Source organism: Ochotona princeps, chromosome 5, assembly GCF_030435755.1.
Source record: "Ochotona princeps isolate mOchPri1 chromosome 5, mOchPri1.hap1, whole genome shotgun sequence".
Taxonomy (NCBI): domain Eukaryota; kingdom Metazoa; phylum Chordata; class Mammalia; order Lagomorpha; family Ochotonidae; genus Ochotona; species Ochotona princeps.
Genome location: NC_080836.1, coordinates 80647615 through 80663186, shown reverse-complemented (window position 1 = coordinate 80663186; position 15572 = coordinate 80647615). Strand labels below are relative to the sequence as shown.

The 15572-nt window shown below is 41.2% G+C and overlaps 1 protein-coding gene across 3 annotated transcripts in view; it reads left to right on the top strand.

The window, feature by feature from the left end:
• Window positions 1-15572, top strand: part of INO80D (INO80 complex subunit D) — an 85666-nt gene that overhangs the window by 42869 nt on the left and 27225 nt on the right. For all 3 annotated transcript variants that reach the window (XM_004576903.4, XM_058664897.1, XM_058664898.1), the window contains 2 exons: window positions 1688-2433; window positions 10130-10238. In XM_004576903.4, coding sequence (XP_004576960.2) covers window positions 1688-2433; window positions 10130-10238 — 855 coding nt within the window. The remainder of the gene's footprint in view (window positions 1-1687; window positions 2434-10129; window positions 10239-15572) is intronic.

Genomic DNA, 15572 nt, shown 5'->3' with positions numbered 1-15572 from the left:
GAAAATAAGTTTTCATCATTGGCAGCACAGTAACCTCTGGACCTCTGGATGGGGCATAGTTTTAGGTATTGTTTTAGGAAACAAGTTCTCAAAAGCTTTTCATTCACCAAGTTAGAGCTTCTGGTTTCTAACTTACCTGGTGTACATTATAGATGCTAATTCATGCATGTCTGCATTTTTAAAATAGAGTAATGTTTAACTCCATGGAAGGTAGTGCTGCTAAAGTTCATTTTTTGGGTACAATTGCATGGTGGGGAGATAAGGCTTATCACTGTGTCCTTATTTCACAGAAATAAGCAGTTTTGTTTGGTTATTTTAGATAATATTTTAAATTTATGGTTGTTATATATAATTCACATCTATCTGCCAAGGAATTTTCTTATTTCTTGCACATTTATTCTTTTTCCAAACAGCTTAATTAAGATGACTCACATACCATACAATTTATCCACTTAAAGTATGCATTCACTATTTTTTACCATTCCACATGATTGTACAGCAATCTAATTTTAGGACGTTTTCATCCTCCCAAAGTAAACTGTGCCCTCTGGCAGTTGCCCTTCTATATGATTGTCATAATGCAAACTTAATTATATTTGTTTATTGTTTAAGGAGATTTATTTGAAAGAGTTACGGAAGGAGAGCTAGAAGGGGAGAGAGAGAATAAGAATGAATATCTCCCATATGCTAGTTCAGTCTGCAGATGGCTGCAATGGTCAATGCTGGACCAAACTGAAACCAAGTGCTTCATCTGTGTCTCCCACATGGGTGCATCTTCTGCTGCTTTCCCAGGCCGTTGGAAGCGAAACAGCTAAGGCATGAACTGGCACCTGTGTGAGGGGTCAGTGTCACAGGCAGTGACTATACCTAGCCTCTGCTGTTCACTAGCTAAGCACGCCTTACCCATTCTTGTTAGGAAGTGTTTTCCCTTTTAGAAGGTTTCTGGAGTTGTGATATGTGACCCGGTTACTGGCCTACGTAAGGTTAAGGAGGCCTGCATGTGCAGATTGGCTTCAGCTCTGTTCCTTACGCAGCCTCATGTTGCAGCGGGCCTGCCCACATGGAAAATCTTTTGCTTTTCATTACATTTTTTTCCTGTTTCTGGGGAACTTCCTGGTGAGTGTGATCGTTCCCAATACACCTCATCAACCGCAGCTTAGCTTTGTACATCTACTCTGTTTCATTTTTTGCTTAGTAGTCCATTTAAAATAAATAAATGCCTCCAATAGCCTTATTTCTGAAGAAGCCAGCAAAATTTCTCCCTGTCGGTTTCTCTCTTATGGGTATGCATAAAGCAAACACTTAACATTCTTGAAGATTATGTTGCAAGACCTTTGTGAATCTACATATATTTGTTTCCCCATAAGAGAGTTCTGTGTGATCCTTCAGACTCTCGATGTGTCGCTTTGTGTGCTATCAAAGAGGCTGACAGACCACAGGTACAGCAGTAGCTGTGCCACTGATCAGGGCCTCTCACCAGCCCAGGACTTGCTGCTGTTGGCCATCGCCGCACTCATGCAGCTCCCAGTAACACTGAGGTGGTTAGTTGAGATGCTGAGGGGCAGTTGTATATTTGGGTATACACAATCTTTAACATAGCTAGAATTTGCATTTTATAACATGTGGTTTTATATTCCACTTTTTCTGATACGTATCATGAACATTTCCCCTGTGTATGTTTTTAAAGGTACTGCAATAGCCACTTGCAGGTACTTGGCTTTATCCCGAAAAAAGAGAGGAAGAAAAAGAATGATCCTATAGATGAGGTGAAGGTCAGGCACCAGATGGATACGATGGCCTTTAGCCTGACGGTGCCCACGCTGGCCCTGAAGATGCCCAATGGACTGGATGGAATGTCCCTGTCTCCACCTGGGGCCAGGGTCCCCCTCCACTACCTGGACACTGAGTTGGAAGACCCTTTTGCTTTCAACGAGGAAGATGATGACCTAAAGAAAGGGGCAACTGTGAGGAAGAAGTTGCAGAGCAAGTTGGCCCAGAATCGGCAGCGCCAGAGAGAGACCGAGATTTTGAAAGTTCGGCAAGAGCACTTTAGTCCCCCACCTGCACCTTCACAGCAGCAGCCTCCGCAGCAGCACTCCCACCTGTCACCTTCATCCACTTCTTTGAAACCTCCAGCGCCACCGCAGGGTTCAGTCTGCAAGTCACCTCAACCTCAGAACACCAGCCTACCAGTGCAGGGAGTGGCACCCACCACACACACTATAGCACAAGCAAGGCAGTTGTCTCACAAGAGGCCTCTGCCCATCCTGCCATCCAGTAGGGCTCCCCTTGTGGACCCACCCAGGACTGACCGGGTCCTCATGAAAGCCACAGCCTTCACTCCACACTTCTCTTGTATAAGTCGACTGCAGAGACTGGTGAAACTGTGCACACAAAAACATCAGTTGGACACCGATCTCTTTCCCCACTTAGGTGAGTTACCTGTTATACCGAATCTCACGTGTACAATAGAATGAAATGCATTCTGAGGCTTTCCTTCCCTGGCTGCCACCTATGTGCTGGGGGTAGAAGAAACTTTAACTGGGTGGTGCAACAATAGGTACCGTATTTAGAAAGAGCACCATGAAGTGAGTGTGCTAGTGGAGAGAATAACATCTGGAAATTGAAGGCAGAAATAGGAATTGGATAAAGTGGTCATACTTTGTTAGCAGTAAAAACAAAGTTAAAGGCAATTTGATGGCACACCTCTGCTGCTTAGTACCTGTGTGTCAGGGAGTTTGCCATGCGTCTTGTAGGAACTCGGATGGTGGACAGTGCGATTCCTGTCTGCTGGCAGGTGTGCTTTGTAACACTTCCCATCTTAAAAATTCCCAAAACGATACCTGTTGATGATTTAAAAGTGAAACAAATACAGTTTCTTCTAAGTCCTCCATTTATTCAGATTTTGTATATGTGCGGTTTTTTTGAGGGGGGATTGTTTTGTTTTTAAACCGTTAACTTTTGGGGGATTAGTCTTAACTGTGGTACTAATTCTAACTTGAGCAAGAGTTATTATATAGCACGAAAGCATGAAACAAGATCAAAGGATATGAATAGCAGAAATAAATAAGTTGTCACTAAGTAGCTGAAAACCTCAATCTGCAAGGCAGGTGAAGAAAGAAATATTAAAAACAACTGGGAATTGCCAGGTGGACAAAAATTATATTCAGTGTTGGTAAAGATGTGGTATCTGATAGTAATGCAGCAATAACTATTCATTAGATATTGCCAGCAAGTTCACATTACGGACCTATCGTGCAGATAAATATTGAAATGTAAGAATATGTATATAAGTATATTTATTGCACCATTACTTGCAGCATTTGAAATCTGTAAGCAACTTGAATGAGAGGACATCTTAAATAAATTATGCTACTGCATGTGTGGTTTATGAAGTATTATAGTTAGTAAAAAGAATGAGTGGAGAATGTGGCCCTTGATCGCACTGTGCCCATGATATATTAACAAGTAGAAAACACTAAGAGGTATTGTATTAGTTCATTTTGATAAGAATGAGTGAGCAAAGTAGATAAACCAGCAAGAGATATCAGCATATTGATTAAATATGTGAATAGATGTTTGCCTCTTTGGGGTGAGCATAGATATCAGGGTCAAAGGAAACACTCCCAGGTTGTGAGCACTGACTACCACGGGGAGGATGGACACAGGCAGGCTGTGTCTGATGGGAGGCGAGAGTGGTGCCTTTTGAAGTATAATCTTATGTGAATGGGTCTACCTGTTGCTAAACTGCTTATGACTTGGGATAACAGCAAAATCTTAAGAAAAGAGGTAAGCAAAAATAATAAATTGCCAACATCCCCAATCCCACTGTTACCCATTTTTGATACCGGGATATAACCTTTCAGTTTTCTAAAGTTAGGTTCTTTCTCTATTTACTATTTTTAAATTTTTCATAATGTGTTTTGACATTAATTTTTCACATATAACCTTGTTATGGCTAAATTCTGTCTTCAATTTAAGTCATTCCCAGATTATATCATTGTAAACTATGTAAATATGCAGCCTTGAGCCAAGTAATTACTCTCACCTCTGTACTCTCCCCCCGCTTTTTTTTTAAGATTTACTTATTTTTATTGGAAAGATACATTTCCAGAGAGAAGGAGAGACAGAAATAAAGATTTCCCATCCATTGGTTCACTCAGCAAGTGGCCACAACAGCCAGAGTAGAGCCTGCTTGAGGCCAGGAGCCAGTAGCTTTTTATTGGTCTCCCAAGCAAATGCAGGGTCCCAAGACTCTGGGCCATCTACTGCTTTTCCAGGCCATTAAGAGAGCTGGATGGAAAGTGGAGCAGCCAGGACATGAACCGGCATCCATATGTCATCCTGGTGCATGCAAGGTGTGGATTTAGCCACTGAGCCATCAAGCCAGACCCCAAATAGATTTCTGGAGGTAGAGATTGCCGATTCCAAACCTGTGCAGGGTTTGTTTTTTGTTTTTTAAGATTTTGTTTGATTATTTGAAATTCAGACTTACAAAGAAGAAAAAGAGACAAATGTTTTATCTGCTGGTCTACTCTTCACAATGCCACAGAAGCCAGGGTTGGACCAGGCCAGAGTCAGGCGCTTCATCTGGATCTCCCACGTGAGTTCAGGGACCCAAGCACTTGGGGTCATCCTCTGGTGCTTTCCTTGGCACATTATCAGGAAGCTGGACTGTAAGTGGAGCAGCCAGGATGGTTGTGCTACAGACAGTGGTTTAATGGGCTATACTGCAGCCATAGCCCCAGTTCTTTTTTCTCTCTTTTTTTAAGTTTTTGACATGTTGCCAACTTTTTCTTTAGTATTGTTTTGTCAGCTTTCCCTTCTGTTTAGCAGTAGGTCTGGATGACATTTTTCCCTATGTCTTTACCAGCCCTGGTTATTGTTGTTATCTTTGCCTTTGCAAATTTGATAGAAATTCTGCTTTAATTTATGTATCTTTGATCAGTGTTTCCCAAAATTTTGGCGTTAGAATTCCTGATGTTTAAGAATTTTTAAGGATACCATAGAGTTTTTGTATATGATATTGATATCTACTGTGTTAGAAGTTAAGACAGAATATATTATTAATTTCAACAGAAACAATAAGTTTATTATGTTAACATTTTCTAATGAAAAGATGAATATTGAGAGAAAACAGCATTGTTTTCCATTGCTTTGCAGATCTCAATATCTGGTTTTGTAAAATAGCTGGATTCTCATATCTGCTTCTACATACAGGCAGTTATTAGTTTTGGTTAGTAAGGTAAAAATACAGCTCACACATATGTTGTATTTTGTTTGAAAGGCAGAGTTAAAGAGAGTGACAGAGAGAGGTCTTTCATTTTCTAGTTTATTCTTCAAATGATTACAACAGCTGGCTAGTCCAGGCCAAAACCAGGAGCCTAGAGCTCTATGGGATTATGGGTGTTGGGGGCCCAAGCACTTGGGTGTCTAATGCTGTCCCAGGAGCATTAGCAAGGAGCTGCATCAAAATGGAGCAGCTGAACTCAAACCACATGTTATGGGGTCATTGCAGGTGGTAGCTTTACCGCCTATAGCACAATACTGACCCCAACACACTTCATTATAGAAAATTAGAACATCAAATTCATTAATATTACCTCAACTCTCTTAAGTCTCCAGGGGCTTGTGTTACAGTGTGTTCGGCCACCTCCTGCAATGCCCTGTATGGGGAATGGTTCAAATCCTAGCTGTTCATTTCCAGTTTAGCTCCCTGATAATGTGCCCAACCCTGGTTGCTGGAGCCATTTGGGGAATAAACTCGTGGATGAAAGTTTTCTTTCCCTATGTCCCCTTCTCTCTCTGTAACTCTGCCTTTCAAATGAATAATTACATAAACAAACAAAAGTCTTTAGTAAGTTGTCAAGCTCTCAGTGATGAATGAATTCCAGTTTTCTAAAACCCAAACTTTAAAGTGAAAATCTGAATTTTTTTTGATTGGCAGCAGCGCAGCCTTCATTTCAGGAAAATTGACAAATTACCAAAGGCAATGTTTGAAATAAAAGTGATGTGAGACAACTTGTTCAGTTCCAATAGAAACAAGCATTGTGCTTTTCCCATTTGCGTGCATGTGAGTGCACAGGCAATCTCCTATTTGGTTCACTCCCCATATGCCTACAATGATTGGGCCAAAACTGAAGCTGGGAACTGGTAAACCTATTTAGATCTCCCAGGTGGCAAGGAACCAATACTTGGACCATCACTGCTGCTATAGCAGACAGCTGAAGCATGCTGTTGACATCAATAAGACACAGCATCTTAAATACTGAGCCAAAGACACACTCCAAGAAAACCATAAAGTTTTTCATAAGCAGCACTTTATACATAATATTTAGTCAGAGAGACTTATAGATTCAAGGATTGGAGATAGAATAAAATAAGCAATCTTTCCCAAATGAATACTTCTTAAATAAAACCTACTTGTAAAGATGTGGTATGAAGAAGATGCTATAGTTCTACCCATCATTGCTTCTTTTGTTTTGAGAGAGAGAAATACCCAAAGTAGCCATGGACCAAAACCAGGAGCATAGGAAGTCAAACCAGCTCTCTTCTTAGGTGAAAGCAGGAACCCAGCCATTAAAACCCCTATTACTTCCTCCTGTGGTCTGCACTCATAGCAATCTCAAGTCAGGAGCCAAAGCTGGAACTAGAGTTGGGTATCACACCTGTGCCATTGTGGGATGTGGGTCTGCTAATTGGCAACTTAACTGCTGGGCCAAACACCTGCCCCCAACCATTGCTTTTGTACCGTCTGTATAAATGTCAAAGCCGAGTGAAAGGTAAATAATGTCTGTCTTGGTATCATTTGAAAATCACATTGATCTGAGGAGTCCTTGAAAGTGTTTCGGGAACTTCTGAAGAACTGTGGACCATTATTGGGAGCTGCTGTTTTGGATTAATAATGTAGTTGAATGCTTGTTCATATGGTTTTTAGTCACTGTTCTTACGTTTGCCTTTTTACTTCTTCCATCTTTATTGAAATGTTTCTCTTCTGCATTGATTTATAAGAGTTTTGTATACATATTTCTTTTTTTAAAAAGATCTGTTTATTTGAAAGATTGACAGGGAGACACAAAAAGAAAAAAGAACTTCCATCTGCTGGTTCATTTCCCCAAATGGCTGCAACAGTTGGGACTGAGCTAAGTTGAAGCCAGGAGCCATAAATGCCCCAGTCTTCCACATGGATAGCAGGTGCCTAACCACTTGGGCCATCTCTGTGTTCCCAGGTGGGATAGCAGGAAGAATGCAGGAGCAGCCAGGAATCAGAACACTCCCCTGTGACTTGCTTGCATTATAAGTGGTGTATTAACCCTACTGGGCCACTTGCTGAGCCCAAACATATTTCTTGTTTGTTGCAAAACCTCTTCTACTTCTTACCTGAATGCTTTCAAATGTTTATCCTAATGATTTTGGAGTTTTGAAATTATATATACATATATATATTAATATATTGGATAAATTATATATGTAATTATATAAATAATTATATAATTATATTTATATATATAAACATATAAGGATTTTCGAATTGAGACAAGTTTGTTTCATTTTAAAGTTGTCATTATTAAGAATATATAAATATATTCACATTTTTTCAAATTTTTTTCATTATTCACATTTTAGTCATATATCTGGAACTCACTTATATGTTTTTGAGATGGAGTATCAGCTTTATTTCTTTTTGCAAATATTTGCCACTAATTCCAATCCTTATGTATATCATCTGCCAGATTTTTATGATTTCAATTATTTTGAATGTTGATAAATCTACAACCTTTGAAACCATGAAGTTTTACGTTATGCTGAGGCTGATTTTGATCCTTTTTGAGCAAAAACTTAGATATTTTAAAAGTCCAAGCATATTAGAAGCTTGAGATTTTCCAACAACAACAAAAGATTATTTTAGGGAAACTAGGGAGTGTAATTCACTCTTATAACCAAGCTTATAATAACCAAGCACAATCTGCTTCCATGGTCAGCAAAGGATAAGTAAAGACACATTCAGTCTTGTAATTCACTTTTACAACTGTGTCTGGGCTGGTCCTGTCAGTTAGTTACAGTAAAACTAGTGATAATGAATCCAAGATCAAAGGTTTGTTTTATTGGACAGTGAATATCACAACAAGAGAAACACTTCATCTTTGTTCTTGTAACTCTTTCAGAGAAAGTGAAACTGCCTTATAGAAGTCATTATTGAAATGGTTAAGACACAGGTTATGTTCTAATTTTTAAAGGCACTTCAAGTTACTTTAAAGGATATCACATTTCAATGCACTGAAGTTGATACTATTGTGGTTGCTTTGTTTTTAAATTAATATTTCTTTTAATGACAAGGTTTAAATTGTTTATTTATTTGAAAAGTGGAGTGAGAAATAATGACAGGTGAAGGCACTGCGAGCTGCTGGTCAGTGCCCCAAGTGCCAACAATAGTGGCACTTTATCTCGGTCTCCCTTGTGGGTGGCAGGCACCCAGTTACGTGAGCCGTCGCTTCTGTCTCCGTGCGTGCTCATGGACAAAGCAGGAATCTGGATCAGAAGTGTAGCAGGGACTCAGATCCAGGTGTCCAGTAGGGGTCACGGGCCTTCTGAGCATGCCGTCTCCACCTGTGCCAAATGCCTGCCACTGTTAATTATTCTAGTTAAGCAAAATTAATTTACTAAAAAAAAAAAAATCACTTTTTTGTTTGAAAGGTAGAGTTACAGAATAAAGAGAGAATGAAAATCTTCCATCTATTAATTCACTCCCCAAATGGCTACAGCAGCTGGAGCTGAGCCCGGTCAGGAGCTTCCTCTGGGTCTCCCATGTGGGTGCAGGAGCCCAAGGACTTGATCCATCGTCTGCTGCTTTCCCAGGTCATGTGCAGGGAGCTGGACGGGAAGTGGAAGAGCCAGGACACAAACCAGCGCCCGTATAGGATGCCCGATCTGAAGGGCTGAGGATTAGCCTATTGAGCCACAGCATCGGCCTCAGGGATTTACTTTTATGACACAGTTTAATAGGCACTGGGGTCTCCCTTTCCCCTCCCCAAGTTCCCTCCCCTCCCCACCGATCTCCCAGTGATTTACTGTTTAAGATGACTTGACATTTTAGGTGGTCATCTTGAAACACATCTGATTCTCATTTTGTGAGTGATAATGTATTACTTAATTTTAAACACTTGTTATTTGTATTTTAATGTTTTTGTAGTTTGTCCATTGGACACGTGTAAATGCATTTAAGCTATGGAAGAAATCCATGTAGACCTTTTTAATTGGGTGTAGGTTCTTTTTAATATAAGTGTCTGATGAGAATGGTCTTTTGCCATTTTTTCTCAGTTTTATTTATTCTCTATTTACTTATTTACTTGAAAGGCAGAGTTTCAGAAGGAGGTAGGAGGAGAGAGAATAAAGAGAGAGGGAGAAGGAAAGAGAGAGATCTTCCATGTGCAAATTCACTCCTGAAATGACTGTAACAACTAGGGCTGGACCAGGTCAAAGTTAAAAGCCTGGACCTCTGTGTGACCACCCTGCAAGTCTCCCATGAGGCTGGCAGGGGCCCAGCCACTTGGCCATCTTGTGTTTCCTTTCCAGGTGTGCTGGAAAAGGTAGATGGGAGGTGGAGTAGCCAGAACTCTACATGGTAGTGGCTCAACCTGCTCATCTTGCTGGCCCCAGGAAAACAATTTAAATGTAAAGACACACAATGGGGATTTAAAGTCATTTTGGATCAAAGGAGAATATATTTCGTTTGCATAGGTGAAATAAGTTCAAGAGTTCTGTTGTACAACATGGTGCCAATAATATTTTGCTACTTGAGAAATTCTACCTTGTTTCACTGCCTGATTTCTGTCCTTTCCCTTACGCTCTTTGTACCGTATTAGTGAAGTCTGTAACCAGGGGTTCATCCTGAGACCACAGCATAGCTTTTTCATTAGTCCTCTGGTCTGAACCTCAGCGGATTCCATATTTTCCTTATTAATGTCTCTGTAAGAACAGAAATGAGACGTATCAGGAAACCTTTACCCACACTCTGATAGCAGTTGGCAGTTGGTGTTGAGTTGTGTATTTCGGATGATCTTATTTCTTCCATGTTTTACATAACAGCGGGGTTTTGTTTTCTAACCTGGCAATATCTTGTCCATCACAGGATTGGACTGGTCCGAAGAGAGCGGAGAGGAGCTGGAGGACTCCGAGCAGGCCTCACCCTACCAGGTTGCATGGTCCATCCGAGAAACCCTCAGATATGAAAGACACATGTAAGTCATCTCTTTTAATTTCTCTTCTTAAACGAACACTGTAGCCAAGTGAAGTTTTTCCTTGCTATCTATTCCTAATTTTGTTCTATCGGATCAAGTTTTATTGTGATGGAGAAAAAGTGGATACTCTTGTGTTTTGTGGAAAATCTATTGCCATACTTTTGCCTTTCATCACTGAGGGAGCCAGTTGTAATTGAAATTACAATTGGGAGGAACCTGGTACAATTTCTTTGTTTACAGAAAAGAAAGCGAGGCCCAGGCAGGTTAATGAAAGTGCCCGTGTCCACTAGAGAGTGGTGTCTGCCCTGGTCCATCCCCAGCCACAGCTGGAGATAGTGCCTTACGTCACCTCTGCAATGATCCAATCCTAAATATGCCTTCCGAATGAGTGTTTTTCCTCAGGTGTGCAAGCAGTGATACTGGGAAGACTTTTCTTTCAGTGGACTGCTTTGGCATTGTAGGGACTCACTTAGTGCAGTGAGCCTGTGTCATCAGACAGCCAGAGATGCCTTACAGACTCAGCTAATGATTTACTTAAAATATTGTGGTTGAAATAGAAGTTCAGCAAGATAAAAGGAGGACCATCTGTCTACCCCAGAGAGATTCCCAGACATACATTTTTGCTATATAGATAACAAATAGGCTATGGTTTTTGATTTTCTGAAGTTAAAATTTTGATTTGTTATTGTATTCATAGGTAATTAGGCTTAGGGGACTTACTCATTTGAGACTACTCTATAAACCAAAATGTCAGTTTATAGTAAGAAATCCACTCATCAAGTAGTGTAAATGGTCACTGCACAGAATTACATAAGAAGCAAATGATAGAGCTTATTTGGGCATGGAATAAGGAGTTTTATGAATGACCAGTGTCATTAAATTTTAATACTGTGATACATCTGCTTCTGTGTTGGGAATTTATTTCCTTTCCAGCTATCCTTGCCTCACTTATCTGCTAAATAATGTTGAAGAATACTGCCGTATTTTTTCTTGAGGTTCCCATTTATATGTCTTAAAACTGTTTCCTTATCATTCAATGTGTTCCTTATTTCAGATGGAGTACAGTAGAGACAAATAGGATTTAGGGTTTTTTTTTTTTTAAGATTTATTTATTTTATTACAAAGTCAGGTATACATAGAGGAGGAGAGACAGAGAGGAAGAGCTTCTGTCCGATGATTCACTCCCCAAGTGAGCCGCAACAGCCGGTGCTGTGCCAATCTGAAGCTGGGAACCTCTTCTAGGTCTCCCACATGGGTGCAGGGTCCCAAAGCTTTGGGCCGTCCTCGACTGCTTTCCCAGGCCACAAGCAGGGAGCTGGATGGGAAGTGGAGCTGCCGGGATTAGAACCGGCGCCCATATGGGATCCCGGGGCGTTCAAGGTGAGGACTTCAGCTGCTAGGCCATGCCACCAGGCCCTAGGGGTTTTTTTAATTAAAAAATTTCATCTACTTATTTATATGTACTTGAAAGGCAGAAAGACTGAGACACATGGAAATATTTTCTATCTCTAAACAACCATTGCAGCCAAGGCTGGGCCAGATCGGAGCCAGGAGCCTGAAACTCCATTCTGGTCTTCCACTTGGATGGCAGGAGCCCAAGTACTTAACCGTCCTCTGCTGCCTCCCAGGATGCTTTAGCAGGAAGCTGGTTCAGAAATAGAGTAGGTAGAGCTGGAACTTGTAGAACTGTCCTTCAGTACAGGACGAGGGCGTCCCAAGCAGTGACCCAAATGTTTTTCCAAATGCCCGTCTCTTTCTTACGGAAGGTTCTGCACTCTTAAATTCCAGAGTCCATCGCATTTTATAAGAAAAACAATCATCATGTTCGTAGTTGAAGAACATTTTCATGCTAAACTGGGATTTGACTTAAATGTTTGGAAGGCCTGGCTTTGTTTCTGAGGTTTCCTGACTGCTCCATTTGGTTACGTGTAGATACTCAGTGCCTTGGCCAGTGTCTTGCAAGGCTTCCCCTGTTTTCCTCCAGCAGTTTGATGGTTTCAATCTTGGATTTAGCTCCCTGATCCCTCTTTTTGTAGTGTTGAAGGTAGTACCTAAATTAACTTGAAATCTTCCTTCTCACATAGACGCTTGCCTATACCTTTAAGTACAGATTTTAGGTAACCCCAGTGTTGGTAAGATATTTTCATTCACTGTAGATTGCTTGTAAGCATTGTTTATTCCTTGTTTATATTGTGGGTAATTTAGAAGTGATTTAGTATCTTTCTTTTGGGGCGGTGAGGGTGGTTTGCTGGCTAATTTCAGTTCTGTTGATACCAGAAACTACCTTTTAACCTTGCGTTCTCTAAAAACTAGATGATTGGTTCACTCCAAAATACCCGACACAATCACTGCCTGAGGCCAAAGCCAGGAACCTGGAGTTCAGTGTCAGTCTCCATGTGACAGAAATCCGGTCACTGGAGCCATCACCTCTGCCTCCCAGGAAACTGGGAATTGGATTAAGCTGTCAAAGATGGAGCCAGTCAACTTAATTGTTAAGCTAAATGCCAGGTTCCTTTAGATCACTTAAGTTAAATTTAATTATTGGGCTTACTATGTTTAAATCTAATACCTTTTATTTGTTTTCTGTTTGCCCTATTTGTGTGTGTGTGTGTTTTCCCTTTTAAACTATTTATTTGTTTATTTATTCACTTGTAAAGCAGAGAGAAAGAGATCGATAACTTCAATCCACTGGTTCACTCTTCAAATACTCATACTGGCTGCGATTGGGGCAGATCAAAACCTGGAACCTGGAACTCTATCCTGGTCTCCCACCTGAGTAACAAGATCTCAAAGACTTGGATAATCTTATACTGCCTTCCCAGACACATTACTAGGCAGCTGAATTGGAAGTGGAACAACCGAGATTCAAACCAGTGCTCACAAGGGATGTGGACACTGCAGATAGTGGTTTAACATGCTGTGCACAACATCAGTTACTCGTATTTTTTAACTTTTTTCTTAATATGATGAAGCGTGACTATATACTTTATTTTGTCAATTATTAAGACAGCTGATTATGTAGTAGAATGGCTGAGGTCTTTTTTTTTTTTTGCATTTTCATTTTATGACACCGTTTCATAGGCTGTGAGGTTCCCCCAACCCCTCCCCGTGCCCTCCCCCCATGGTGGATTACTCCACCTTATTGCAGTATTGCAGTTCAAATCCAGTCAAACTTCTTTCATTGCAAGCATGTACCATGCATAGAGTCCAGCATCTTATTAGCCAGATAAATTCAACTGTTTCTTCGGGAGACCATCTCTGATCTAAAAGCTGAGCTGGCAGAATATCGTCCAGACTGATTAAAAGCCATAACACAACATCGGTAACAGTTTACAACATTATGGAGTTAATTAACATGGTATTGAGTGACTGATATGTTAGAAAATGCAGATTCTTAACCACATCCTGTGACTACTTCATTGACATTTCAATTTTAGTTTATGTACAACCAACTTCTATCCACCTTAAAATGGTTGCAGGATACTATTCACCTGTCTCATGTCTGTTTTCATTTTTGTATTTAGCAGTTTATTGTATTGAAACATAATTTTTACTGAACTTGGCAGATTTTGGGATAGTCCAAACTACTTATAACTTTAACAAGGCATATGTCTACAGTTGAGGCACAGAACAGTTTTAGGAGGGGTGTGCAGAGAAATCTTCAGTTATTTTAAATCTTCAAAATAAGTGAGGAGTAACTTATTTTCATGTCCCACCTAGTAAGGTATATGTGAGTCCCCGCTGACTGTTTCCTGTCTGGTTCTAGGCTTTCCTTGTTGTTCTGTCTATTCTAATTTTGTTGTTGTTGTTGTTTTGGTTTGGTTTGGTGTGGTTTTGGGGGGGCTCCGGGGCGACCCTGGTGGTCATTGCAGAAGAGGGTGGGATCCAAAGTTGGAACTAAGTAAAGACCATAGAAAACTCCTCTCCCTATCCCAAAGGGATTTTGCTGTTCTTCTGTTTCTGTGGACTGCTCAGGGCTCCTGGCTGTTTTTGTGATGACATTGGATCCTGCGAGGAAGGATTTGGGCTTATTCCATCCCATGGGGGAGATTCAAATGGGAGTGAATGACCTCAGAGTTCTCGGCCTCCGAAGGCACTCCATTTCCCCGTGGTCTCTTTGGCAGTTGGGATGTAGTCCTTGGTGTCCATACTGATAGTCCTTGGTGAGGATCTGGGAGTCTTCAGGGTTGGGATACAAGCCTTCTCCTGTCCACCTGCTCCACTTGGGTTCCCCCCTGCTCTGTGCATATGACCTCCTGTTAAGAGGTTGTCAGGATCGCTCTTGATTCCTCCTATATGTCTTTGTGGTTTAACTATTGTGTAATGTTGATTTGAGTCTGTTGTAACTTTTTTTTTTTTAAGATTTATTCATTTTTATTGGAAAGGCAGCTATACAAAGAGAAGGAGAGAGAGAGAGAGAAAGATCTTCTGTCCGATGATTCACTCCCCAAGCAGCTGCAAGGGCTGGAGCTGAGCCAATCCAAAGGAGCCAGGAGCTAGGAGCCAGGAACTTCTTTTGGGTCTCCCACACGGGTGCAGGATCCCAAGGCTTTGGGCCATCCTCAACTGCTTTCCCAGGCCACAAGCAGGGAGCTGAATGGGAAGCAGGGCCACCGGGATTAGAACTAGCTCCTATTTGGAATCGCGGCACATTCAAGGTGAGGAGTTTAGCCACTAGGCCATCACGCTGTATCCTAACTAAAGTTTTAAAAAGATTTCATTTTTATTGGAAAGTAAAATTTCCAGGGAAAATGAAAGACAGAGAGAAAGATCTTCCGTGCATTAATTTACTCTCCAAATGGCCACAGTGACCAGAGCTGAGCTAATCCAAAGGCAGAAGCCAGGAGTCACCTCTGGTCTCCCAAATGAGTACAGGGTCCCAAGGATTTGGGATGTCCTCTACTGCTTTCTCAGGCCACAAGCAGGAAGCTGGATAGAAAGTGGAGCAGCTGGGACACAAACTGGTGCCCGTATGGGATCCTGGCACTTGAATATATTAGCCAGTGGAGCCAATCACCAGCCCAACTAATTATTTTTTTAAAAGATTTATTTATTTTTATTGAAAAGGCAGATATACAGAGAGGAGGAGAGACAGAGAGGAAAATCTTCCGTCCGATGATTCACTCCCCAAGTGAGCGCAATGACTAGAGCTGAGCCAATCTGAAGCCAGGAGCCAGAAACTCTTCCGGGTCTCCCACGTAGGTTCAGGGTCCCAAGGCTTTGAGCTGTCCTCGACTGCTTTCCCAGGCCACAAGCAGGGAGCTGGGAAGCGGGGCTGCTGGGATTAGAACCAGCACCCATATGGGATCCCAGGCGTGCAAGACGAGGACTTTA